This window comes from Botryllus schlosseri, chromosome 1 (assembly GCF_051294905.1).
Source record: "Botryllus schlosseri isolate E-star chromosome 1, Bs_hap1, whole genome shotgun sequence".
NCBI classification, from domain to species: Eukaryota; Metazoa; Chordata; class Ascidiacea; order Stolidobranchia; family Styelidae; genus Botryllus; species Botryllus schlosseri.
Genome location: NC_137236.1, coordinates 26,422,277 through 26,448,792, shown reverse-complemented (window position 1 = coordinate 26,448,792; position 26,516 = coordinate 26,422,277). Strand labels below are relative to the sequence as shown.

General features: G+C 39.6%; 2 protein-coding genes across 3 annotated transcripts; both read right to left on the bottom strand.

Annotated features, from left to right (window-relative positions):
- Positions 1 to 277: 277 nt before the first annotated feature.
- LOC145446176 (uncharacterized) lies at positions 278 to 12,449 on the bottom strand. Its single transcript, XM_080324418.1, has 9 exons — positions 10,843 to 12,449; positions 9,049 to 9,227; positions 8,115 to 8,270; positions 6,687 to 6,863; positions 5,945 to 6,123; positions 5,792 to 5,883; positions 5,499 to 5,636; positions 4,975 to 5,122; positions 278 to 1,910 (listed from the first exon to the last, which is right to left on the bottom strand). Exons 1-9 carry the CDS (start codon positions 10,938 to 10,940, stop codon positions 1,509 to 1,511), a joined length of 1,569 nt encoding a protein of 522 aa, XP_080180544.1. The 5' UTR covers positions 10,941 to 12,449; the 3' UTR covers positions 278 to 1,508.
- A 2,853-nt stretch (positions 12,450 to 15,302) lies between these two features.
- On the bottom strand, positions 15,303 to 25,548 carry LOC145446136 (uncharacterized). 2 transcript variants are annotated; one of them, XM_080324364.1, is made up of 9 exons: positions 25,400 to 25,548; positions 23,618 to 23,796; positions 23,083 to 23,238; positions 22,584 to 22,760; positions 21,329 to 21,507; positions 21,180 to 21,271; positions 20,936 to 21,070; positions 20,673 to 20,820; positions 15,303 to 20,104 (listed from the first exon to the last, which is right to left on the bottom strand). In XM_080324364.1, the coding sequence occupies exons 1-9, from the start codon at positions 25,483 to 25,485 to the stop codon at positions 19,652 to 19,654; spliced, it is 1,605 nt and encodes a 534-aa protein (XP_080180490.1). In that variant the 5' UTR covers positions 25,486 to 25,548; the 3' UTR covers positions 15,303 to 19,651. The 2 variants fall into 2 exon arrangements, with proteins under 2 accessions (XP_080180490.1, XP_080180499.1); XM_080324373.1 differs by lacking the exon at positions 23,618 to 23,796 and having other exon boundaries at positions 25,400 to 25,517.
- Between the last annotated feature and the right edge of the window lie 968 nt (positions 25,549 to 26,516).

Below are 26,516 nucleotides of genomic sequence, written 5' to 3'. Positions count from 1 at the left end.
GAACGTAAACGAAATCTGCAAATTCTACAGGGGTTTACCGCCTTTCATGCTACGTTTACCATAGATTTGAACAGTCGGGTGAAGGCGCAGCCGGCAGCACACAGGTATCGGTAAGCGTGTAGTACAATCTGCGGGATGCCGATTTCAAGAGCCTCGTACCTGTCTCTTGTGATCAATTTATTCCGGCTTACTGATATACTGTGAATCCTTTGTTGTCATCCATTCTTCATTCTCAAACACGATATAGATGGCTGACAGGCCCCGATATAATTAGTCCTTCCGAAATACTTATGAGATTTTATTAGAAAAGTAGAAAAAAACAGGCGTGTGCGATGAATGACTGCTTGCTATTCAACGTAACTAATAACTATGCATATACTCGGTATTGCATTGGATGCTAATTAAAAGATTCAATAAACCGTGAAGGCATAGGGACCCATGTTCTGCAATTATATTCATGCATTAAGACGTGTTAGTATATCATAAAATATTGATTTTACAATCTGTAGCTGGAGGCGGCGCCGTAGTATATTGACATTCATTCATACAGACAGAAAGTTTTACTCAACAATATTTGCAATTAACAACCAGTACATTTTGCATAGGATCTCTATGAGCAACAGGGTAATGAACTGCTCAGTTGCATTGATAGAGCTCAGTTGCATTGGTAGCGCACGAGTTAAGCTATACACTGTTAAGTTCGAAACCGTTTTATCAAATATCAGTTGGAATCAAGAAAAATAGTTTCAGGCTGAACGGATGGAAGAAAGTGGGAACGGTACAGCATAAATAAAATCAATAATAAAAATAACTAAATGATACCTGGAAGAGTAGATAAACGTAGCGAATTGGCAATTTCAACATAAATGAACAGGTTGGCTTGTCATTCTACCACCGCACCATATAACACACCATGTAACACAAAAAAAGATAGTTTGAAGGTTTAATTAAGATAGGTTTCGAGTCTTAAATACCTTCACTGACTCTGAAAGCCGTACCACTCGCATAAGCATTTTCGTGTAATGAAAAAGCCCAGGACGCAAGTGATCCAGTTGGCAGCTTACGAATATTAGAAAAGAGAGTACAGGCATAAAATGACAATTGCCAAATCATCGTATACTAAAAAATGGGTTCAAACATATCCCACGTGCTCGCGGAGTCTGCCTCGTGGGATCGTCGGAGGTCAAGACACAACCCGACTCACACAGAAGACAATTTACAGTAATTATCCATCATAATCCTGGTGTTGTGTGGAAATCGTGTTTCGATGATTTTCCTTCAATACTGCTCTTGATGCATAGTTCATTTTGTGGATCTCCATATACCTAATTGGGTAGGATTGTGTTTTGGTGATTCGGCGGAAATTTAGGGTGCGGCGAAGGCTTGCATATGAACGAAAGGGTTCGACAGATCGTAAAAATTAAGAATCACTGTACTAGAACAATAACAATCCGTATCTGTTTCTTTAATGGTTGTAAAGCCTACTCCTGTCTTCGTGGACTTTGTATTCATATTAACTCACGGCCTTCAACATGATCTTGACGCCCATTTTCGAGGTTGGGATGTTCCGAAGACATCTTCCTTGCGTTCGCAAGCTTATAAACGGTAACTATTGCTACAATTAGAAATATGGCACATATAATTCCGAGGACTACCGATATTGTTTCCACGTAACCGCTGACCGGCGTCTCTACTGTTGTGGAGGTAATGGTGGTGCTGTCAGGATCGATCTGTTTCTTCAGATTGACGGCGTCGAATTCGGACTCGTAATGGTGCCGTTTGACAATCGTTCTATTTGGTTTTTTGGTGCATAGGTTGACGAATTGAGGGTGATTGCACTTTGTGTTGTCGCTCATCGGACAGTCGAATTGTAAGGTCTGTCTCCAATCGTCCAACGATTGTACGTGACGCTACAACAGAAGATTTATTGATCAACCAACCAACCAATCAATCAAGTTCAAAAAAGTTCCCTCTGTGCAATTTCGAGTGCTTGATTTCCACGATTCAAGTACTATATTATTACTATACTGTATTAATTATTTCATAAGAACGACATAAATTTTGGAGTATTCGGTGGGTGATTTATTCAACTTGAAAAATTTTTTCGCATTTCGTGCGATTTATTATCAGTCCATGCCTTGCCTTCATTATCGGTACGGTCATCGCCGGCTATTAACGCGTCACCGCTCACCACGCAGCAAGACATGCAATTTCAATCAACATGTTACTACGCGAAGTGTGTTGACAAAAAGTTCCCTGAAGAGGTATACTTAGTAATTTTGTGCCCTAAATTTAGGTTTACCCAGTCAACTCTATACTGGCAAATCTAATCACGTGAGCTGAGTGAGAATTAAAAATTGATCGTAATATATGCAGCCACTAATATTAGTGACGAAATTCAGTCATGAATGTAACATTTTTTCGCGCATGGTGCCACCAGACAACAAACACATGCTATGTCTTCTGTAATGAAAAAACTCCAAATCGAGTAATTGGGGAAAGGCCCGTAGTGAAAGTCGGGTGCGGGAGCATCACCCCCAGATGTTTGGTTAATCACCCTATTTGGGGGAACACGCATGAAGATTTTTTGGGGGTGGGCTGGCAAAATTCTGGTTCGGTCCTGAAGGCAATAGTATATCGAATGATGATAATTGCGGCCCGTTGGAGAAGTGGGGGGATGTGGCTTAAATTGCACCAAATATTGGGTATATGAGTATAGGAGTAATTTTCCTTGAGAGTATGGACCGAAGCGCTTATATGCTGCGAAGCAATTCAAATGTACATGGAGTGTCGTTGGCAACAAAAACAAATATTATGGAAATTAGCAGTAACCTTACTGTTTTTTACCAACTAGCTTGAAATACCAGATATATTCGTCGCTAGCTGGAAATACCAGATATATTCGTTGCTGGGAGATATGAGGGCAATAGTACATCGATTTAAAGGATTTAAGTGTACAAGGAAGTTTGGAAATGACACCCCACTGGAGATTGGTGTGAGATAACGTTCTAATTGTAAATAGCCCTGGTCAACGTATAGTGATAAACCGCTCATCCTTTTTCTGAATTCGCGTCAAGGTAATGTAATATTCTATAGAATCGTCAGTATAAGATTGCGGGGCTTTATAATCAAGCAATTAGGCACAGCATCCGGTACATGCGTCATGTACTGAATCTGTCAATATAAGCTTGGTTTGAGCTATATATAGCTTTCGCCGTTGACATACATTCCGTCATCACACTCTCACAGAACCATGAGAAACCTCGTGTAGCTGGCGATCATCACCCACATCAGATATCGCCAACTTCCAAAATTGATGAATTGGTCGAGCACTTATCATAAGTAGTCTGCCACCACTCTTAATAAGTCGGCAAGACGATTCGAGTAGTCGAATCTGAATCGAGTAATAATTGTAATAATCCAAGTGTAGAAAAAAGCTAACCACAGTAATGCAGACGGTGTCCGGTCGATACTGAGTAAACCATTACCGAGAATGCCATTACCGAGAATGGGCACCACCGAAAATGGGCATTACCAAGAACGAACACCACTGAGATTAGGCATTACCGAAAACGAACACCACCGAGAATGAACATTACCGACAATGCCATTATCGAGAATGGACACCATCGAGAATGAACATTACCGAGAATGGATATCGCCGAAAATGGACATTATCAAGAGCGAATACCACTGAGATTGGACATCACCGAAAACGAACACCACCGAGAATGAACATTACCGAGAATGCCATTATCGAGAATGGACACCATCGAGAATGAACATTACCGAGAATGGACACCACCGAAAATGGACAATACCAAGAATGAACGCCACTGAGATTGGACATTACCGAAAACGAACACCACCGAGAATGAACAATACCGAGAATGCCATTATCGAGTATGGATACCATCGAGAATGAACATTACCGAGAATGGACACCACCGAAAATGGACATTATCAAGATCGAATACCACCGAGAATGGCTATTACCGAGATTGAACATTGCCGAGGACGAACACCACCAAAAATGGACATTACCAAGAACGAACACCACCGAGAATGGACATTACCGAGAACGGGCACCACCGATAATGGACGTTACCGAGAATGGACATCACCGACAACGTATATTACCGAGTATGGACAGTGCCGAGAACCTAACATATTGAGACGGACGATGTCGTGAAATATAAACCAGGAAATATCTAATACCATGACGTCGTGATCTGTACATTTGCAAATGCATACCATGCGCGCATAATAGACACCGCATGGTGCATATGTCACTGGACAGAAATGTCGCAATTTTGTCATCAACGTATACAAAGTATACAATACAGGCATGTTATGCATATGTAGGCTACATATCGTTTGTATGTGCATCACGACGTTGCCATAGTCGGCGTCGATTCTCACGTATAAATTTATCGGCAACATCCGTCTTATTAAGCTAGATTGTCGGCATTGTTCATTTTCGGTAATGTTCATTCTCGGTGGTGTCCTTTCTCGGTGGTGTTCATTTTCGGTAGTGTCAATTCTCGGTAATGTTCATTCTCGGTAATGACAATCCCGGCAATGTCCATTCTCGGTAATGATTTCCTCGGTATTGGTATAGAACCAATGCAGACGACATTTCTGTTCTGTGGTAATCGACCACATCATTGAAAGAATGCGCAAGAAGATAGATAAGCTCGAAAATATAGCGAATTACCTCTAATATCGTGGAACTACATTTTGTTTCACTCATATAAAATACGTCTTTGAACGTTCTATGGCACGCATACTGTTATGGTCCCCACACTGTTATAATGAGTGAGCATCGAATGAATACTCTTCTTGACTGGAATTGTAATACTGGATTCGTAATAGAATCACTCAGCGACTCGACTTAGCCCAGATCCCCTTATAAGTTATTCAATATAAGCCGCTGCAGACAATCTTAATGAAAGAAACGGCACTACCACTTACGTTCATAAGTTCAACGTTGCAATCGCATTTCCACTTGTTCCCACTTATGTCATTGCCAGAGGGTCCTCCGTTGCTGATTGCCGTCAAGTACCAATCCGCATGGAAGATTTTCAAACGATTATCGCTGATATTCAATTTCTCCACAAGACTGTAAATAAAAGTCATCGCGTAAATTTGGAGTATGCCGATTGATGTTTATATCGCATCATCTGTCTTCAATGTCATCTGCGTAGTAGAGAGCATAGACACGAGATAAATGGATGTGCTCATTTGTACATATATGGTAATAGAATTAATTTCATTTGTGATTATTATGATTACAGAGCTATATTGTGGAGCATTGTTGTCGATGACTCTTTATAATAATAACGCATACGTCTATGACCATTGACCATCGACCACTCTACGTGGCGTGCAAGGTCGAGACTGAATCTCTAAGTGCTAAGTGCTAAGATATTGACATTTCATGCTAATAACAAAGGTTTATTCAACAATTGATAGGACACCAAATTGATTTATATTACCAGGAATTAGTAAACAAGCGTGCTGCCATATCCGTCAAATTGTTTCCTGATAGATCCACCGTCCGTAGTTCTTTATTCCCCTTAAAAAGCGCATCGTCTTGTAGGGAGGACAAATTGTTGTGACGTAGTATCAAATTCCTGAAGACAATGCATTCGAATAGAACAGATAAATGAATGTATGCTACCTGATATTCAACTACACTACAATGTATACACATGGGTGGATCGTACTTAAATTTACTTGATATTTGTGCGAGCTATAGCCTATATCAGATCATCACAAAATTACTTACTGAATCCTTGGAATGTTAATTAAGTCTGATAGCTGTAGCGACCTGATATAGTTGTGTCCTAAATCCACAGTATGCATATGGCGATAAGGCACCTGCAGAATGGATAAAAGTACATATATGTAATTTGGTAAATTAGGGAAAACTGCCGCTTACTTCTTGCAGAGGTGGAAAAGTAATAAGATGATTATGTGATAAGGACAGAACTTGTAAATTTGTGAGTGATGCGAAGGTGGATGGTTCAAATTCGGCTATACGATTTCCATCCAAGTGCAGTATCTCTAATTGGTCCAATCCAATAAATGCCTCTTTCTCTATGACGGATATATTATTTCCTGAATATCGTAATAAAAACACAGTTAGATTTTCGTATGCATTTACTGAAGTTCCTGGGGGCACTAGCAGATGAAAAATAATTTCCCGAGGTTAAACCGAAATATAGCTCTAGAAAGCTATTTGTGAGCTGTCACAACCTGGACTAGTGAAAGTATTCTATCACACTGTAGTAACTAGATTATCGTTTCGGAATACTTAGGACGGTCTTGCCTGCTTGCAACACTTAGTAGAGTGGTTACAGTTTGTACACTTTGAACCACAATATTCAGATACCATGCATTACCTAGAAACAGTGTCGATACCTAGGATAGACATAGACATTGATGAACACGTAACGGGCTTCCGCTCGCATTCGCGGCTTGCCTTATTATAAAAGTTTGAGTTAAAATACACGCGACCACGAACCTTCCCACGGGTTGCAACCATTGTATCAAACATTTATGCTGTTGGAATCAAAGGTGTAATCGTGGACTAAACTGACACGTGATTATTACTTGATACTACAGCACTATATTATCCGTTGAAATTGTAATGGTACAATCAATTACACACACCAGTTTACCTGATAAATTTAGCACTTTAAGCTTCCGCAGCCGACCAAATGTGCCATTTCGCAATACTTCTATCAGGTTATTATGCAGGGAAAGTTCTTGAAGTGATTCAACGTCTTCGAATGTCGTTTCGTCGACGTCATGTATTAAGTTACAGCTGAGGTGTAACTGTTCGAGCTGGCGCAGTCCTGTAAAAAAAAATGATTCCGCATTTTGACACAATGAAGTCATACACCGCGTGCTGTGCACGTGGAAGTTTGTAACGAACTCCTCTGAATAGGTATGTATCACGAGGAGACAGAATCGTGTTGTGAGATTAGTCGAAATGCTATGAGTGTGTATATATTGTAATGGAACCTTTATTTCCTCATTTGGAAGCTGTTTCTCCTGCCTTTACCATACGCCTTCCATAAAATGTAGTCATAATAACCATTTTGTCAATGCAAATGCTGGTTATGAAGTATTACACTACTGAACATATATGGTAGGGGTTCAGATTAACGGAAAATACCTTATTTGCATTCGAATATCAAAATACCCCGGTAAAAATTTAACAAACAATGGGACCGCGAGTCCCTGTGTCCATTGTTCATCAATGAATAGAACTCGAATTGATCGATACGAAGACTTGTGGCAATTGCGTTGAGAATCGTTAATCCTTTAGCACTGGTTTCCAACCGGTGGGGAATTCCCCAGTGGTGGGAATTCATTGGTTTCTGGTGGGGAATAGACGCATTTGTTAAATATTAGATACAGGATAGTCTACATATTTGCGGAGACACGTGTGCGATTACCGTTACCAGTTAACTACTCTGGAATGTATGTATCGAAAATTATATTGAGTGTTGTTCAGAAAAACTCATTTTTACGATGGATAACCCATGATGGCGTCACAAACGCATTCGGCACGACCAGTATGACGTGATGTAACGCTTTCGCTAAATTTTGAGGCTTACCGCTTACCGGTATCGGTTCACAATACGTTTCATATTGCAGTTATAGGCGATTGTCTTGCGTACTGGTGTGTTTGTGTGTCTTGTGTACTCAAACAAGGACATAGCTGCTCCGTAATGACAGAAGTTAAGGAAATACAACGATAGTTTTGGGTATAGTGGGGAATGAAGGCTCGGAATAAATCTGAAGTGGTGAATGAAGACAATAAGGTTGGGAACCACTGTCGTACAGGCTTTGTAGAAATATATGAATTCAACGTAATAACGTGATTACAGCCGTTCGCATATTCAGTATCAAACATGCATTCGCAAACCGATCTGGGTATCCGACACATATATCAAATCGCCAAATGTATTTTCGCAATTCAGTCGAAGGAAAATGCTGTTTTGATAGCAATATATGCATATGCTAACCGCATATCCAAATGTACGCACCGCAAACTCATTTTCACAGACATTTTTCGTTTTGAACCGAAACATAATCACCTGAGAATGCTCCCTTTTCTATACGCCTGAGATAATTTTCGCTTACGTCTATCCTCTCAAGTTTCCTATTACTGGTAAATATCTCTCTCCTCAGAATTCGAATTCTATTTTTCCCGAACTCTAAAGATTCGATGTTCTCGAACTTCTCCAGTTGATCTGAAAAAAAAAGTTATATTCTTCGCGTTGTGCAACATCATATCTTTGCATATAGGAGACAGCCATTTCTATGATTGTGGTGAATGTCTTGGGGATATCGGCTGGGTGTGTGGAGTAGCTTAGCATCAGAGCTGTTTCTACAAGATACAAGATGTAATTTGATACGAACTAGAAAATGGATTTCAGGATTTTAAGCGCTTATCGATTGGCGATGCATAATCGATTCATAATCGTATTTAGATTGAATAATAAATATTGAATAAGTTTCAATAACTAGGCAAAAATTTAATTTCCGAGTTTTCGGGTGGAGGTTGCAATGTGTTTAATTGAGACAGTAGCCTAAAATTATGCATTTTCGGGTGTCTAAGAAGAATATCGAACATCAAAATCATCCCTAGTATTGAAGAAAACATATGTGAATAGCTATACTTCAAATAAATTTATAAATGGTTACCAAGCCTAAATGCGGGAAACGTGAAGATCCAAGGTGTGTATGGCAACAAAAGTCATTGGTGTAATGTATCCTTTGATGATGAACCAACCCCCTATTCCTCTTTCACTTACATTATTAATTCAAAATAGTTGTTCCAATCATCTCTCTCGTAACCACTTCTATTTTGTGCTTGACTTATTCACTCATGTATAAGTTACGTCATCGTATGCAATTCGATACGCCAAGACCGCAAGTGGGAAATATCCGTCGTGAAGTGCTTTTTGTTCACTATGCGGTCATATAATTTAATGGAGCGTATCATATACTGATAGCACAGCAACTTACCTTGTGTGAGGTCAGCAATACAGCTATCGTTCACGAACAGAGCAACAGAATTACGGCATGACTTTGATTGATAGATGCGGTCGGGGTCAGGTATTCTGGTGTAATTTGAGTAATCACACCATAACACCAAATTACTACCCTGCATGCATTCGGGGTATATAGAAGCTCTTTTATCGCGTCTGTTAATAAAAGAAGCGATTTAACTAGAGTACGTAGGACGTATGGTTATTATAGGTATGTATTTGTGCAATATATCACGTGTCGTAGACCATAGGTTCTTAAACAGGGGTCCACGGAGCCATTGGGGGTATGAAGCACCAAAGTGGGGGTTACGAGACGCAGTGTACAATTTTTGGCTATTCAAATATCTATATGATTTTGCAAATTTACATTACAAATTTACATTATTGGTCGGGTTTTATCAACTCGAAAGTTTTCTTCGAGCCTGGTGCGATTCCTTTTCTGTAGCATTCTTGCTTTAAGTTTTGCTATGGCATTCCTTCAGACAAAAGAATATTAGGAGACTTTTTCGCAATTGTGACAGAATGGTGCCTTGAGTCCGTTACGGTGCTTTAGTGTAGAGGTGTGAAACTGCTGATGCGGGACTATTACAATCCGACATTTCGGTGATGAACGTAACTTCCGCCTCCAGACCAATGACGTTTCGGTGCACCGGCGTCGGTGATTAACATTTGGATCCTACAATCTCGGCACATCGGCCAAACCTCCGATTTTATTATCTCCAGACGCTGAAATGTCTCCTTCCCTGAAAACCACATTGGTTGTGTTGAGGACCCTATGGCTGCCAAATACCAGACTTGACAGAGTGCTATTTCGATCCTGGATAGGGGTACGAGAAACATTCGGCGACAGCTTAACTCACGAGCGGGTACAAAAGTGTAGGAAACACTGTCGTAGACGAAATGAAAAATCATGCGCGCTCCCAATGCAACGCGATAGCAAAATACATATGATGTAATACGGGGTGACCCAATGATGAAAATAGCATACGTGTCATACTGTCATAGCAATGAAGGCAATAGCCCATTTTCCTTTCCTATGATAGTGAAATTTCTGCGTTTAGTGCTCCGAAAGCGTCACTTTATTATGTGTAAGCATAATAACTGCAAGCTATACAAGGCACTATTTCTCCAGCATGCGGGTTTGCTGTGATGTACCGTACATGACAGGTTTGTTTGTTTGTTTTGGGGTATTCATGGTGTTTGTCGACTACTATGGTCATTTACACCAGGCCGATATTCTTGTTATTTTCCGTAGCTGCCGACTTATAGCACGGCCCACCTCTAGGCTTTTGTAAGACACCGCTGACGCGGATGAGGTGGCGAGGAGGAGCCTAGGTAAACCTCCAACACTTAGATATCGGAATTCGGAAGTCGACCTCGGTCGGACTCGAACCCGCATCCATTGGTGTTGCAGCCGCGGATTATACCACTGCGCTATCTCGCCACTACGTACATGACAGGTATTCCCCAACAATAAATTGGCAACGTTAGGACCTCGAACCGCCGACAGAAATAAGAATATATTTGTTGAAACAGTATACCCAACTGAAGAAAAATTGCGTTTGTTACGTAAATAAATGTCGCAGGCGCAACGACTCCACAAAATGGGATTTTCCGTGACGCGAGTGTGTTGGCTGAAGGCAAAATAATGCTATGGATATAATGTGGCAACAGGTTTTTATTGACATAATTGCCGATGTTTAAATAAGGGCGTTAGCAAGGCCGATCCTAAGTATAACATACAGACTTACAGCCGTGCCGGAATACTTACGATGTACATTTATGTAGATCCATGTCATCAATTTCAGCTACGCAGTGACTGGCCAAAACCAGGAAAAATAAAACTACTGCAATAGATTTATAATACATCACAATAACACTTTATATGCATCACCTGAGAAAATATGCAACATATCACTATATCACTACCTGGCTAAATATTTTCTTGAATTTGTTGAAAAATACGCCAATGTTAAAAGCGTGACTCTTTGTGCTACAGTGAGATGTCCAGTCCCTGACATACTTCTCGTTTAGCAAAATGCAAAATATTTACTTATTGCGCGAAGGGATGGCCTACAGAATTGACACAGGTACAATTGAATTGGCCTACATTGGTATGATCTTTGTGTGATATGGTCTGACACCACCGTGATCAGCTATTTATTCACATAACGTAGACTACGTTATCAGATTCCTATAACTTTTTGTTCACAAATCCGTTTACATCTGCGGTCTTTATTAGGGAAGACGTGGTGTAACAATATTTTAGCTAAGGTGTATTGAAATAGTTCTCCGTCAAAGGCCGATCCAAGTGACTTCTAATAAAGCGACGGGACACAACGTGCTCTTAAAAATGTTGTCTTGTCTTATTAAGATAAGATTATACGATGTAACTGTGAGCTTCGCCAATTTTATTTGGAATTTCGTTGCACGACATCTCATGAATGCTCTTCCTGCGGAAGGACGTACTATTGTGTAGTCTGCAGAACGGTATAATGTTGATTTACAAGGTTTTGCCTCGAAGATAGTGTCACTCTCCTCAAGCTTACACAATTCGCAAAATTTCCTCGATCCTTAATGATATCACCACGGATTATATTGGCGAAATACACCATAGAATTGACAGTATAATATCTGCGTAGCCTCTAGCTATCATTGACTTAAATCCTGGTCACGTAACTCACAAATACATCGATTTATTATTCTGCATGGGATACGGAAGTCATGCTGCGAAACACTTAAAACGCGAGAACTGATACGGTATTACCGTTATTTCAGAAGACATGGTTTAAATCGAATCCATGTAGAACTCGTATAGTTATGTGGCTGAAATGCTGGTACCTAATTATGGTAGCATCTTCGCAAAGCAATTTTGCTCGTACCGCATATTATAAACAGCGTCATAAAATAGCGTTCATTGCGAACGCTTCGACGGTTTTAATCAACGAGATATGCGCAGGTAACCACGTGCTTCTATTTGATAAGCAGCTTGTGTACTTTCCATGTTCCTTGATATGCTGACTAATGTGAGGCTGGCAGTACCCGCTTTTATGCTCGGCGAATTGGGGGAAACGAGAAGTGCTAATTGGGGATTACCGCAGTCACTCAGTTTTATGTACGATACGAGTTACTGGTAAGTTAAATAACAACTGCTGTCGGATAAGTACCTACAAATAGGTAGTGGAAATGGTTGTTGACACAAAACGAGCTGAATAAATCGAACACCTGACTGATTTCAATTCGAGTCCATGCAATATCCAGCATGAGCTTCGAACGCAGAGCAGTATCTGTTTCGCGACCATTATATCGAGATAGATACTAACAAAGACTGGAACATATCAGTTCCTTCGCGTCTTTTATAAGAACCAAACGCATCAGAAAGAAGTTTCTCTTTTTAAAGTGAATACTTTGTTGCGTCGATAGCAGACGATACGTAAGGCATTGGTATCTTCACACACTAAAGCAAAGTCCACTTGTACGAATATAACTTTATTAGTTACACGAGCTTTCGGAGATCTGCTCCTTTATCGGGCGTTAAAGCAGAACTTTAGACTTTAAATTTCAGCTTCAACACCTGTAGTGACCTTAAGTGGTCATGTTCAGCCATAATCGCATTCGCAAAAGTCGCATCAATCAAATCGCCGGAAGTGTAAGCCCGATGCACACTGCACTCGCGACGCGACATCACAAGGACTGGGATTGGTTTACACTGAAGGCGAAAGCTCTGTTTATTACTATTTTGAGCGCCTCGTTACGCCTCATTACGCTTCGCCAGGCAACGCTATAAAATGCTCACGGAACGTTTTTTTTCGTGGCGCAGGGAAGCGCACAGAGGCGGCAACCCGAGATCGAATGAGGTCGCGATACCGGTTCCGTTGAAAAGACGTCGAAAGAGATATGTATAGCTGGCTACTGCTTATGGCGTTGAGACTACTTCATGTGATCGATTCCAAGGAAAAGAAAATATGAGTTCACCCAACAATGAAGAGACGAGAAACTTCAAATATATAGACATGCGACCGGTTTGCCAATATGGAATCGTTGTCGTGTGCACACTGCACAGCATACCAGAGATTTTGTTCACTGCACATAGGCGTGCAGTAGGAAACGTCTTGACACACCAAATATATGATGATAAACGTAACCTGGTCGGTTTGGTCATGTCTTCTCAAGTGTCATGTGAAATAATGTGGCTGTGCAATATCAAACTTGTTTTCACCCAAAATTTAGCATTGCTTTTTTGAATTCTCAATACAAAATTGCTAGATGTCCAGAATTTTAGAGTCAACTAGGCCGTTATCCAACCCGTCTGTCTTGCTCTACTTTGTGCATGCTGGCTGTCTCCACAACAAGGGGTAGGCATCACGATTAGGGTACCCGAATACGATTCAATAACCAAGTCGAATAGTGTGGTGACGAGAATATATTCCTTTGCACCAAAGACTGGGAGTCACATTGTATTTTTTAGTCGCTACGAAATAGTTTTTGTCCAAAAATACATATTTTCATGTCACACAAAAGATAATAACTATGTGACTATTCAAAACCACTCACTTTTTTGTGTTTGAACCATATAAAATGGGGAGTACAGTTTTGGATAAGCTTGTATCACTTGAATGAGTGAAATTGTGATAAGTGTCAGAAAATTATTGTCTGAAACACTGTCGTTCTATGTCCTCATTAGTTTACAGATATTGAGTGACTGGCGACTATTATCAAACGATTGGATTTTCGTACCGAATGAGCATCTCCTCTGTTGCGAAAATTATTCATTGTGGGATGCAGCCTACTCCATCCTTGGTTCACGACGAAATGGATACAAAACGATCACAGATGAATTCAACAGGATATGTCATTTTCCGAATAGTATCGGATCTATAGATGGAAAGCACGTTATGGTACAACTTGCAAGTTCCCACCAGGCCAGTCATCTCTATCCCAATATTCTGCAATTATAAAAAGCATATTGATATTGTGCTGGAGTAGCTGATGTGATGCTTCATACAAGTTCAGACCTGATGACATTGGCGTAGTGTGTGGTAATTTGCTGTTTCACAAATTGCTTCTTTTATCAAGTGTATGCTAAAGATTGCGGATTATTTCAACATGATATGTCATTTTCCAAATTATATTGAATCTACGATGGAAAAACATGTATTTGTTGAAAGCACCACACAATTTTGGCTCATTTTATTTCAACCATAAGAAGTATTTTAGTGTTATGCTATTAGCAGTAGCTGATTCTTCATACAGGAATAGTTGACATTGACAGATTTTGTGGTCAAGTGATAATTAAAGAAGAAAAATTCCGCTTGTTATGACCATTTGAAACAAATTTCAATATGACATTTCAGACTGCTTTTATATGAATACTAATGCCGTGATATTCTGAATATTAAATTCCCAGAGATTTGTGATATACATTTGGTCAATAACAACAAGGGGAAACTGCTGGTAAGGGATAGTGTACAGGCGAGCAGATGTATATACGAAGAAATCCCAGTGATCTTGTGGAGTCTCCACAAATTAGCATCGTTATCTTTTTAGACTGATTCATCTGTTGATAGAAGACTTTGAGTACAGTGCATTGCCTTATAGATTCGATCAATCACCCGGCAGCCATCGACGAAGTTTGCATAAATGTACCGTTATGAGCTAGTGATTAGTGGCCCGGATAAGAAACGTCAATTTAAGAACGAACTATCGCTGGCCACGCGTGGCTGCACACGATTTACGCCGGCAGTGTAAACTTCAGCTTCGCTTAGCTTTGCTTAGCTTTGCTTAGCTTAGCGTAGCTTCCACTCAGTGTAAACCGGTCGTCACTATCGTAAGTCGCGCGTCGTAAGTCGCGACGCAATGTACACTGGTGTCGAATGAGTACTCGGCAATGCGCACATGCGGCGACTACATCGCTTGCGTGTTCTGTCCGAATTTTCGAAGTGGATACACATCGCACGTCTCTATGGATAACGTAAATATGAATATTTCGAGGGGCACGGATTTTTGCCAATGAATTAGGTGACGTCTGATATGTACACAGTTTTCCATTACGAACCAATGGCATATTTCAATGCTGAAAGCGCAGAATCTGCGCGGGACGGGCGTTATTTCCGGTTGCTGATTCAGATTTCTAGAGTTCTAGGTGTAACTTTCTGTCTCTCATGGCCTCAATGACTGCATCAGCTGTCAATCAATTGTACATGAATTTCTCCACAAGGTAGAGAACAACTCTCAAATGCAATATAATTTAATTGTAAATGGAAAAGGTCATAACAATGTTCAAAGATAAATTCTGGGAGTCTTTCCATTTCATTCTTCGATTCGCCCGTAGGTATTAGCATTGAAATTGATCCATGGGTTTGGTTTATTTTAGCTCTCGGGAGCTTCACCCTCCTCTATAATTATGCATATTCCATTTCTACTGAATCTCATAATCCCCACTATTTCGTTCCAAAGTATGGTAAAGAGGAGAATAGACGAAATCTTGCATCATGAATTACACTGATACTGCCAATTAAGTCGACAGTGATATTTTCAGACGCCGCGCTCCGATATGTACCTGTGCCTGAAATATAGGCCTACATCTCTGAAATCTCATGACACACCTCGATTAAAAGTAGTAAGTGCTTTTCCCAGTTTCCAACCAATGCGTAAAGTAAACCAAGCAAGGCATAATATTTCCATAGACATGCAATGTCTGTGACTTTCAGAAGCGATACTGGTTTGTTTTTGTTGATTACCAAGTACCGGTACTTCTTACAGTAGAATGCGTTCTTGCAGTTAATATACATTACGTTTTAAAACGGTCTCAAATCATTATAACTTTAACGAAGAAACCATTATAGAAGCTGGAACACGCAGTGACGGGACAAACTGGAGTGGTGACATAGAGACTACGATCAGTAACTGCTTCGACCTCGCTCGCAACTAGCGACAAAGTTGAAAATTTGCGCAGCCCTGTCGAAAGCGTCATGTTGCGGATTGCCGGTAGTGCGGAGCGGATCGAAAAATTCTCTGGTCCTACTCCGATCCTGTTTTTAAAGCTCTATTCCGACTCCTGTTCGACTCCTAGACCCGATTCTAGAAATGAACGTTATCCGGTCCGAAACACTCCGATAATAATAACACTGTTGTGCGTTAGAAAATTATTTTTCAAAGGTCAAATATGTTATAACTATTTTTGAGTCAATTTTTTGCGCTGAACTCAAAAAAGGCAACCAGCATTTTTTTCAATCAGGTCAAGTTTTTTCTTCACCGAATATTCAATTATGCTAGCTTTGGTCATTATTGTCTAGAACACAAATAAATTAGGTTCTGCGGTAGCTTAATTGTTCTTGCATGTCGTAAATTTTATGAAGATGGTATTTTCATTTGAATTCAAGGTTCTTGCAATGACAGCCGTTTTAAATACTATTAAAATACAATACCAAAGTTGAAATAGAGGCTCTTACAACTAACTAAGAAAGCATAATTTTGTTCAATGTCGCTCAGCCTAACAGAAGAAGGTATAAGTTAAAATGTTACATTATAGACACGTAAACATTTAACACAAATTTGTTTTAAACGCGAAATCCTTGCCAACATAAATATGAGAAGTGTGAAATGAAAACGAAGTATTCAAAATAGCTTAGCAAAGAAAGCGTTGCGCGGAACATGATGATAAATTAAACCAGAGGTCTCAAACACGCGGCCCGCGGGCCACATGCGGCCCACGAGAACATTTAGTGCCCCCCGCGACGGTATTTTGGGATTTCAAGTATTCGACGATATATTCAAACGCCATATCTTTTTTTAGATTCAAGAACTTGAAGTTCACCCTAAAACTACTACAAAAACCTGATTTATTAGCAAATCTCACTATCACATCACTTGTAAAAGCTACCATGCGGTAGAAGACCAGCTATTACGTCCCATTTCTAGTTCATGATGATAAAACATGACCCGTTGGTGATTCGTGACAGAAAATTGTGGCATTGGCATTTGAGGCCTCGTGAGGCATAGTTGGTTATATCCTGGGTGTTGTGGGCAGTCCTTTTCTCGCTGCCGATCGTTGTGGCACACTCACTGGTGTTGCGTGTCACATGGCCTAAAACTTCATATGTCTTGGTCAGGGATATCTAGACTAGATGTCCCTGGTCTTGGTGCGTCGTGGCTCGGTAATGTAGGGTTACCATACCGTCCTCTTTTAAGAGGATTTGTCATCTTTTTTTGACTTTTTTGAAAGTATCCTCGGAGGACGCCCTCTTGTTTGAGATTATGTCCTCTTTTTTGAGAATTTTGGTCATATTTATAGCAAAATACGACTGAAATGCCGTAAATCATCACCGAAGTGACGCTCCGGCGGGTATTTCGGGAACTGAGTGGGAAGTTGATCTTTCTGTTTAGTCAACCACCTGACAATGTGAAGGGAAGAACTGTATTTTGGGCTCTGAGCGAGAGAGATGACCTTTTTTAAGGTAACCGACCACAATGTGGGAGAAATTTACCATTTTTTGAGATTCTTCTCCGGTTTAGCAAGTCTGACAATTCTGAAAAAGTGTCCTCTTTCCAGATTTCCCCAATATGCTAACCCTTGGTAATGACCTACGGCGATATGCCCATTTTTATAAAGCTTGCGTATGTTTCCTTGTGGGAAGAGTACCCAAGAACCATGATATTTGGTAACTTGAAATCGCGAAAAAATTTTGAAAAAGTTGCAAAGATTTGAAAAAGATACTCTGTAATTTATGCTAATCCACCGAAAAATTTTGTGCCCCCTTCGAGCTCGCCCCCCCCCCCCCATTTGGGGGATTTGGGGTGCAACAGTTACGGCCCTGCGTAGCTGTTTATGTTTTAAGGAAATTCATCGTTACATTTAGTACAAACACCGACTATAATGCGCTGAATCTATGAAGAACACCGATATATTACAAGCAAATACATGATAACTAGTTATTAGAGACCTAAAGTAGAACTGACACAGGTGAATTACTGAGACAAAAGTGAGAAAGATTCACCGGTATGTATGGTTAAGTATTTCCGCTTGAAATAATTAGATGAGAATAGATGCAAGATATCACTCCGTTTATTCACGCTTCGTAAAAGTTTGGTGACAGTGACTAGACGCTGACAGTGACGCTGTTTATTGCTGTACAAAAATGGACTCTCAAGATAACCGCTCGAATGAGCAACGTAAAAACATGAAATATGGGCTACTGACGAAAGCGTAAACTGATACCGGAAAATTTATCACGATGAAAGTGCGAAATGCTCTCTGGAAGATGTGGGTAGTTATTTGGAGATAATAAATGATTTTTTTTCTCCAGAACCAAGATTTTAGTCTAACACTACACGCATACTTCGCCATTATAGACTGTGGTAAAAATGACCCACAGCTCATAAATAAGCAACAACGACAACAACTCTACCTACATGCATCGTATTGGTTGAGGATAGCTATACTAATTCACTGACTTAATATATAAAGGTAGTTTATGTACAGGCTGTATATGTTGGTATATATTTCTCATAATAAGTGATTCTTACATAAAACTCAAAATATATCATTTCCATATTGGCTATTCATGAACGGGCAAATTACATTTTGGCGAACTTGTCCAAGTAGTGTTTCAAGCGCTCTATTGGATGATACATATTTTTACTGGGTGTATTATCAAAACCGAGATAGACGTCATAGTAAAAAAATATATTGATTTCTATATCAACACAGGGAGATGTGTTTTTTTCTGGACAAACCTTATTGCATAGTCATATTATCGGTATTCGTCACTGCGCGGTAGTGCGAAGCGGATCGACAAATTCTCTGGTCCGGCTCCGATCCGGTTTGCCAATTCTCTGGTCCGGCTCCGATCTGGCTCCGGCCGTATAACAATACGTATAACAAGTGATACAGGTCGCGGGGATACGGACAGGCAAAGCGCCTTGTGAGCCTAATTCGCGTATCGAAAGATAGAGCAGTCTTATACGTAAAATGTAAGAGAATGAGGCAAGATGGACATACTACACGGAATGTGATAATTCCTGAATATCAATGGCAGTTGCTAACGAAGTGATTGTATTTTTTCTGAGTACTAAATTAGCCTTCGCCTACTTGCGGTACTGAACCCGCTTTTTATGTTTGTCTACTTCCACTTCTATACTTAAATGATTTTTATTCAAAGCTTAGTAATTTTTAGACTTAAGGATTTTAAATTTCACTAGAGTTCAACCATATACTTTCATCATGTTTTTCGTGATTTTATCATACCGAAATGAAGCAGTGGCTCATGTATGACAGTAACTGAATATTTATCTTTCGTAAATTGCGGTGTCATAGTCATTCTGCGTTAGTATTGAAGATTCACTCGGAAAGCTCCAACGTATTTATCTTCGATCGACTAGTAAAGTTTTGCGACATATCGACCAACTACGTCTTGAAACTAATCATGTTAGTAGTTTTAAAATCTTAATTTTCTACTTCCGCTTGAAGTAATCTCTATTTTTACTTTTGATTGAGTAGAAAATTAAATCTATGCGAGTCCCAACGTCGACTACTGGACCCACTCTGCTATTTGTGTGACAACCCTTAAAAAGCAGGTAAATCACGCCGGGGTTGGATCCGCTATGTGAATGAAGTCGTGACGTCCTGTTTCTACACTTCTCTGTTTCTCGAGCTTCTTGCTATACCGTCTCCTAACGCAAACAGCTGCCATAATCATTGTCAAAATTGTTGCCAGAATCCCTGCTGTGATGAAGGTGACTAGCATTACAATTGTAGATGCGTTCTTTGTCACTGCCTCCGTTGATGGTAAGATCGTGGTTCGTGGTGATATGGTGGTTAGTTCCATTTGCTTCCTCACAACGGATCTGTCGTATGCCGCTTTGTTGACATGTCTAACGTAGCTTTTTGTGGTCGTTTTCGTTTTGCAGTGATATGCCGTGGCAAGGTGTGGTTGAGAATGTCTACATTTAGTTAGGTGTCCTTCGGCATCCAGTCCGGTGTAGCATTCGGGATGGAACATTTGCCTCCTCGCCTTCTTGTGTCGAAGCATTTTCTGCGAAATTCAGCTATTTATGAGCATGTAAACAATATAAAGGTGACATTCGTTTGATTCCACCGAAAATATCTAATGATCGTTTGCAAAAAACGCTCTTAACCCCTACAATTTGCTGCCGTAAAAATATGATGCCAAAGTCGTCATAATGATTACTTTAGTTACTCCAGTGGTTATGATTTACACTGATTCAACTTCTATACTTAACAGTCTTGATTTTTTTATGCAATAGCAGGCCTTGCATATTAACATTTGTAATTACTTGTATATCACTCCTTATAGCCTTCCTGTACTTGAGTACAAATTAACGACGTAATTTCTACTTATAATTGAATTTAAACGATGACTACAATGAACTCATATCTATAGGGCAGAATGTGCTCTAAAATTTTCTTTAACCGTGGTCACCGTAATATCCAGACGAATATGTTTGAATCAATATGTTAGAATGTGTGATATACCTCATACACAGCCAGGTATTAGCTAGCTAGATCGGCATCGGTTAGTCCCAATCTCGTTAAGTTAACGCGGCTCCCGTTATTAAAAATCGGTACTAGGGCATCCTTACGTGGAGATGATAGAGATCACATGTACAGTCCCATTTGTTTCTGTTGATATCATCGTCACTGGGATGTCCGTTTCGAATGACTGATGAGTACCAATCAAGATGAAAGACGGTCAGGCGATTATCGCTCAAATTCAATTCCTCCAAATGGCTGCAACAAAAAAGCACCGAATGTATGACGCGATTATTTAATTATTAATTGAGATTGGACACAAGCAATCCATTCGGAGTTAAACGGTTTTATCGAATAGAATGTTCCACATTACCAGGAATTCGTAAACATATGTCTTTCTATTTCCGTCAAGTTGTTGCCTGAAAGATCGACCATCCTTAATTCTTCGTTCATGCTAAATGCACCTTCTGGCAATGAGAGCAATTCGTTGTTCTTCAAGATCAAGTTTCTAAACCAAAAACGGATATACTCAGCTCAATAATTGATTATATCTATATCAAGGACGTTTACATATTTTTTAATAATTTACAATGACACAAAATCACAAAAGGACTTACTGAAGCCTCGGGATTGTTGATAAATCCAAATCTTTAATAGACGGGATGTGGTTGCGACTGATGTCCAAAGTATGTAAATGCGGAAAATAACTCTGTAGAATATACAAATATCGCCGTTCATGTATACTGCCGAGTAAGATTACACTTACCGTTTGGAAAGTTGGAAAGCGAGTCAGGTTGTTATGAGACAGCGTTAAAACTGTAAGATTGCGGAGAGATGCGAATATGGATGTTTTCAAAACGGTTAATTTATTGCCGTCCAGGTACAGCGTTTGCAGTTCATCCAGGCCCTCAAATGCTCCGTCTTCTATGACACTAATTTCATTTCCTGCAGATCGAGATGGTTCAAATGTCATTCGAGAAAAAAGATACTCGACAGCCAGAGGTGATCAATGGGAGAGCGGAAAAGCCACTCTTGGTAGAAGTAATGCCGTAAATTTATACTAAATTACAAGCTGAAGTAAAATTTCCAAGGGATATCAAAATTTCTTCAAATAGAGAAAAAAAGAAAGATTTGAAAAGTATTCCAGAAAGTACTGTTCGCGGGGTTGCAGACCTTTAACAGTCACGCGGAGATGGCTACCATTGACATTGCTAGGTGCATCTTCACGGCCAAAACAAAGTGACTAACGATACTGCGAATATGGTACAATTTCTGAAAATGTATTTACTAACCATGACAGGTGCTCATTCGACTAGATTTGTAGCGACAATTACTGTCATAAAAATGATTGATTCTTGTCCGCAAACTATCTTTGCAATTAAATCAATGTGAGCAATGATAAGTAATGATTATATAGGGCGATTATTTTTCGATATTGCCCAATAAGTCATTTTGGATTGAGTACTAAAAAGGTCGACGTAGAAAACATTGTTGGTATGAAGCAACAGGTCTATTACTAGCACTCCGGCAGAATACACTGAGCGTCCATGCTGTCAGCAAACAATTGCTGCTGTTGAACGTTTTTTCTCTATTCTTGCCAACCTACTTCGTAATGACGGACAGTTTCAACCAAAAATGTACTACAATGCTATTCTTAGGCGCAACAATCCCTAATTTGAATACTTGAAAGCACAGAATTTTGTCAAAATTTAGTTCTTCAATGTCAGAAAATGTCAAAATTTTGATATTTAGGTGCAAAACAGTCCGTTTATTAGGTCAAGAAATAATCGCATTGACACTGCAAATTGGTACAATATCCGCAATTATGTTCTTCTCGGTGCTATTGAAGCGAACTCAAAACAGAGCCAATTTTCAAAATCCAGATCCAGATTTTTCCAAACTACAGTTCAAGTAGATTTGGGAGAAATCTGAAAAACTTGAGTACTTCGATAAATCAGATGAAATTCGTTACTAACCACTTCTGATAAAACCCCATTATTTTTTGCTTTCGTCGTTCCCACCTGTCAAATCCAGCACTTTTAACTGACGCAGATGACTAAAAGTTCCATTCTTCAGCACTTTTATGTAATTATTATGTACAGATAGTTCTTGCAATGATTCCAGCTCTTCAAACGTTGACTGTTCGATCCCCTCCAATAAGTTGCTGCTCAGGAGAAGGACCTTGAGATTACTCAAGCCTGAAAAGTAACATGGAATTCATTCGTTCCCGGCGCGAATATAGCAAACATGAGTAATTTAGATCACGTCAGAAAACGCAATACACGTAATACATACACAATTTGACGTCTATGATCTAACACTCAAAACAATATATCCCTTTCGAAGGAAAGCGGGATTCGTGACGCAACGCTTCAGCGCGACGGTAACATATCAATCGATACTTCATGGTAACATTGGCTTCTCTTGATCAGGTAGAATGAAATTTCCCAGCAGTTGTCTTGATCGATTTGTCCAACTTCAACTAGAGTGATTTCTAGAAGAAATTGACGCGATATCTACCTGCGAAAGTCCCTCTCTCGATCTCCTTGATGTAATTCCGACTCATGTCAATTTTTCTGAGATTGGCATTGTTGCGAAATACCCCTCTCCTGAGAATTTGAATTTTGTTTCTGCCGCAATCCAAAGTTTCTATGTTTTCGTACTTTATTAGTTGATCTGTAAACGAGTAAATTCGGATTTCATTTCATGAATGGAAGGGTATTACCAGCCGGACGGATATGTTTAAAAAAAATCGACAATATTTTGCAATTGAACTTTTTGAGAAAAAAATGATGTAAATTATAAGACTCATTCTCACTATTGTATGATTTTTAGATTCCATTGCGTTTTTATCCTGTTGGTCAGGATCGTGATAAAATATAATAGTAGTTTATTCGCAGTAGTGTATACAATCTTGATGACGTTACGTCAAGATGAAAAATAGTCGGACCCATTTAGTATGGTTCATGGTTAAGAAAGATAGTAAATATCTCTCTAAATTACAAATAAACAAAACTTGATTTGAATTTTCACGACTTAGCATACTGCAATTTACCTTCGGTGAGGTCGCTCAGACAACTGTCGTTGACGAGAAGTTTTATTGTATTTCGACAGGACTTTACTTGATATATATGATCGGGATCAGGAATTTTGGTGTAATTCGAATAATCACACCCTAAAGTTAGGTCGCTTCCCTGCATGCATTCCGGGTATATAGAGTCTCTTCTGTCTCGGCTGTAAAGTAGCGATTATTGTCAAGTAAACGCAATATATGGTGTCGGAAATTTAGCGTTGGGCTTGATGTTACACGATTATTCATTGACATAGTGTTTCGGACTTATAGTCATACTGGGCTTTTTGTTTTTCGCAAAGTGACTTTCTGTCTCTTTATTAGGTATTTAAACCAAAATCTTCAAATGTGTTCAAACTGAACAACCCCTTTTCAGTGTGTTTGTACAGAAATGAAGTGTCCGATAAGACTTTTACTTCGAACATTTTAGAACACCGTGATGGCAGTTGCGGCTTCTACGTTGTATTGAACTGTACATTACCATGTGTGTCAGATTCGCTGCGGCGATAATGATATGTGACTACAGTTGATATGTTACAGGCATAGCAGAAGTCCCACATGACCGCCATCCTCGCTTTAGTTATCTACACTACATCGCTGCATGGATTACAACATCATTACACTTATTGATAGGTATACGGATTACAACAGTCTGACGACATATTGATACGTAGATTATTACAACATTCCATTGTCAATCATGTGCACCATGGAAATTGCCGATGGTTTCAAATTTCACTGAATATCACATGGGTATGCTATGCAATATACATCTATTGTATACATACGCATATGATCCCCCTGTGGACATCATCAAATTAAATTTTGCTACCCTGTTTACACGTCACCGAAAGCAATATCCCACTGGTCATTGGTGGATGGTCAAGCCCATAAACGACATGAATTAATAACCAACGACATGTCATTTATCACGTGGAAACTAAATGATTCGAATATGCAAATGAAATGCAGGTGCAGTTGTTGCTCTATTTGGCTGCCTATGTTCCTGAAAATATTGCTTGGTTTTGCATGGTAAATGCGATACAGCAAACGTGTCATGTTTGGAGCACATGGCAATAATACATGTACAACATTCGTTATATCTACATTTTGCACACTACATTTCTTCGATACGCAACGTGCATAATCGCTGCTACATTTGTGAAGTTTTTTTGAGATATAGGCATTGGGTCATTTGGGTGGTTTCCGTTTGGAAATTTGTTTTGGGAAATAGACAGTAACGTCAAATGAAAACAATAATTGATGTCATCGTATACCCAATAGGTTGTTTTTACGATTTCGGCAGTAGATTGCTAACCAGTGCATTGTTGCTCGGCGCATTCAATGACCTATGCGCCGTTCTACAAACATCAGGGTGAACACTTCCACGTTGAACAAATTGTTTGTAATCGCTCAGAATAGCAAAACAATCGGCGATCGTAATGTGAAAGGGTTATCATAATATCTTTTTGTTGACCTATCAAACAATGGGTAACTCCGCTTTTTTGTTTGATGCTAAACACAAAGGCGAAAGAGGAAGCTATATGCTTAGTGACGCAGGCTTGCAGCTCTAATGCCGCAGCACGCAATTTCAACCACCAAAAACTATCCTCACCATTGATACATCTTGTTAATTTTCATTCATGTGTCGGCGGTAAATGTGACGACTTGAGGTATGGGCAGATTATTATCACAACTCGTCGATGAAGTAATATCATATTGAAACTACATATATTCGACCGTTGAATTAGCAGGGGCAATACTCACGGTGTGCATTTCTCTTGTTCTACTATGTCCGGCTCGACTGCGACACAAGCACCAACCCACAAAATTAGAATTATCAGTTTACCCATCGTTTACGATTAAAATAGTTCTGAGGATACTGCAAAGAATCACATCGCGTCAATGACCATTTCTATAACCATCGGTGTTATACACAGGTGCTTTGGATATCATTCATAACAAATTCTAATATCCTACATGAAAAAATTAGATGAGTTGATTGTCACAAGCCACTGCTCGCGATGTCATTTGTTCTTTCACGCCAAGTCTTTTCTGCAAAACGATATCACTTACCAATCGTGACTAACGTAATTTGCGTCATATCATGAAACAGTGAAAAATATCGGATTTATAGTTTCTTAAAATCGTATGAAACGATCCTCAACATATTTATGCATCTTTCGAAATAAAATGCTTCGGACTGGTATCACGGTTGCGGATCGACTTGAATGCCGCAAAGGTCGTTCAAGACAGTTTATATCAGGGGTCGCCAACTCAAAATAGGTCGCGGGCCACTTTTCCAAATTCCTGGAGGCCGCGGGCCGCATGACATCAATATCGATATAAAAGTAGGCAACGCAGTTCAACAACCACGTCTGATAACTCTACGTTATTACAACGCTGTGCTTTCTAACATAGGCGACGGTTATAGTCACCACAAAAGAACTAATATTTTATTGAACGAACACAAATACAACAAAAAGTATCATGATCATCAATGTCATTATATTTTGGACTATGAGCTGTACACGATACCTGACAATGACAACACTCTTTAGCCGCTAAAACAGAAGTGGCCAACATTTTTGTAATTCACGGCCGCATTTCGCGTACTCATGTAGCCTGCGGCCGCATACCGGTGGTTAGTCGTGATAAACTAGCTGGGGCCAAATACCCACGTTATCATGTCCATGTCCATTGCCGGTACACTCCGAACTAATCTATATGCACATATCGGCTTACTATGCGCACCAAATCGTTAGTAATTATGTTGTAAAGAGCCACAGATAACCAATCTGTAGTCGCGCGAAGCGCGAAAATTTTTTCATGTTCATGAGTGAATTTCGTCAATAAATATTAGTATAGTTTCACATATTACTAT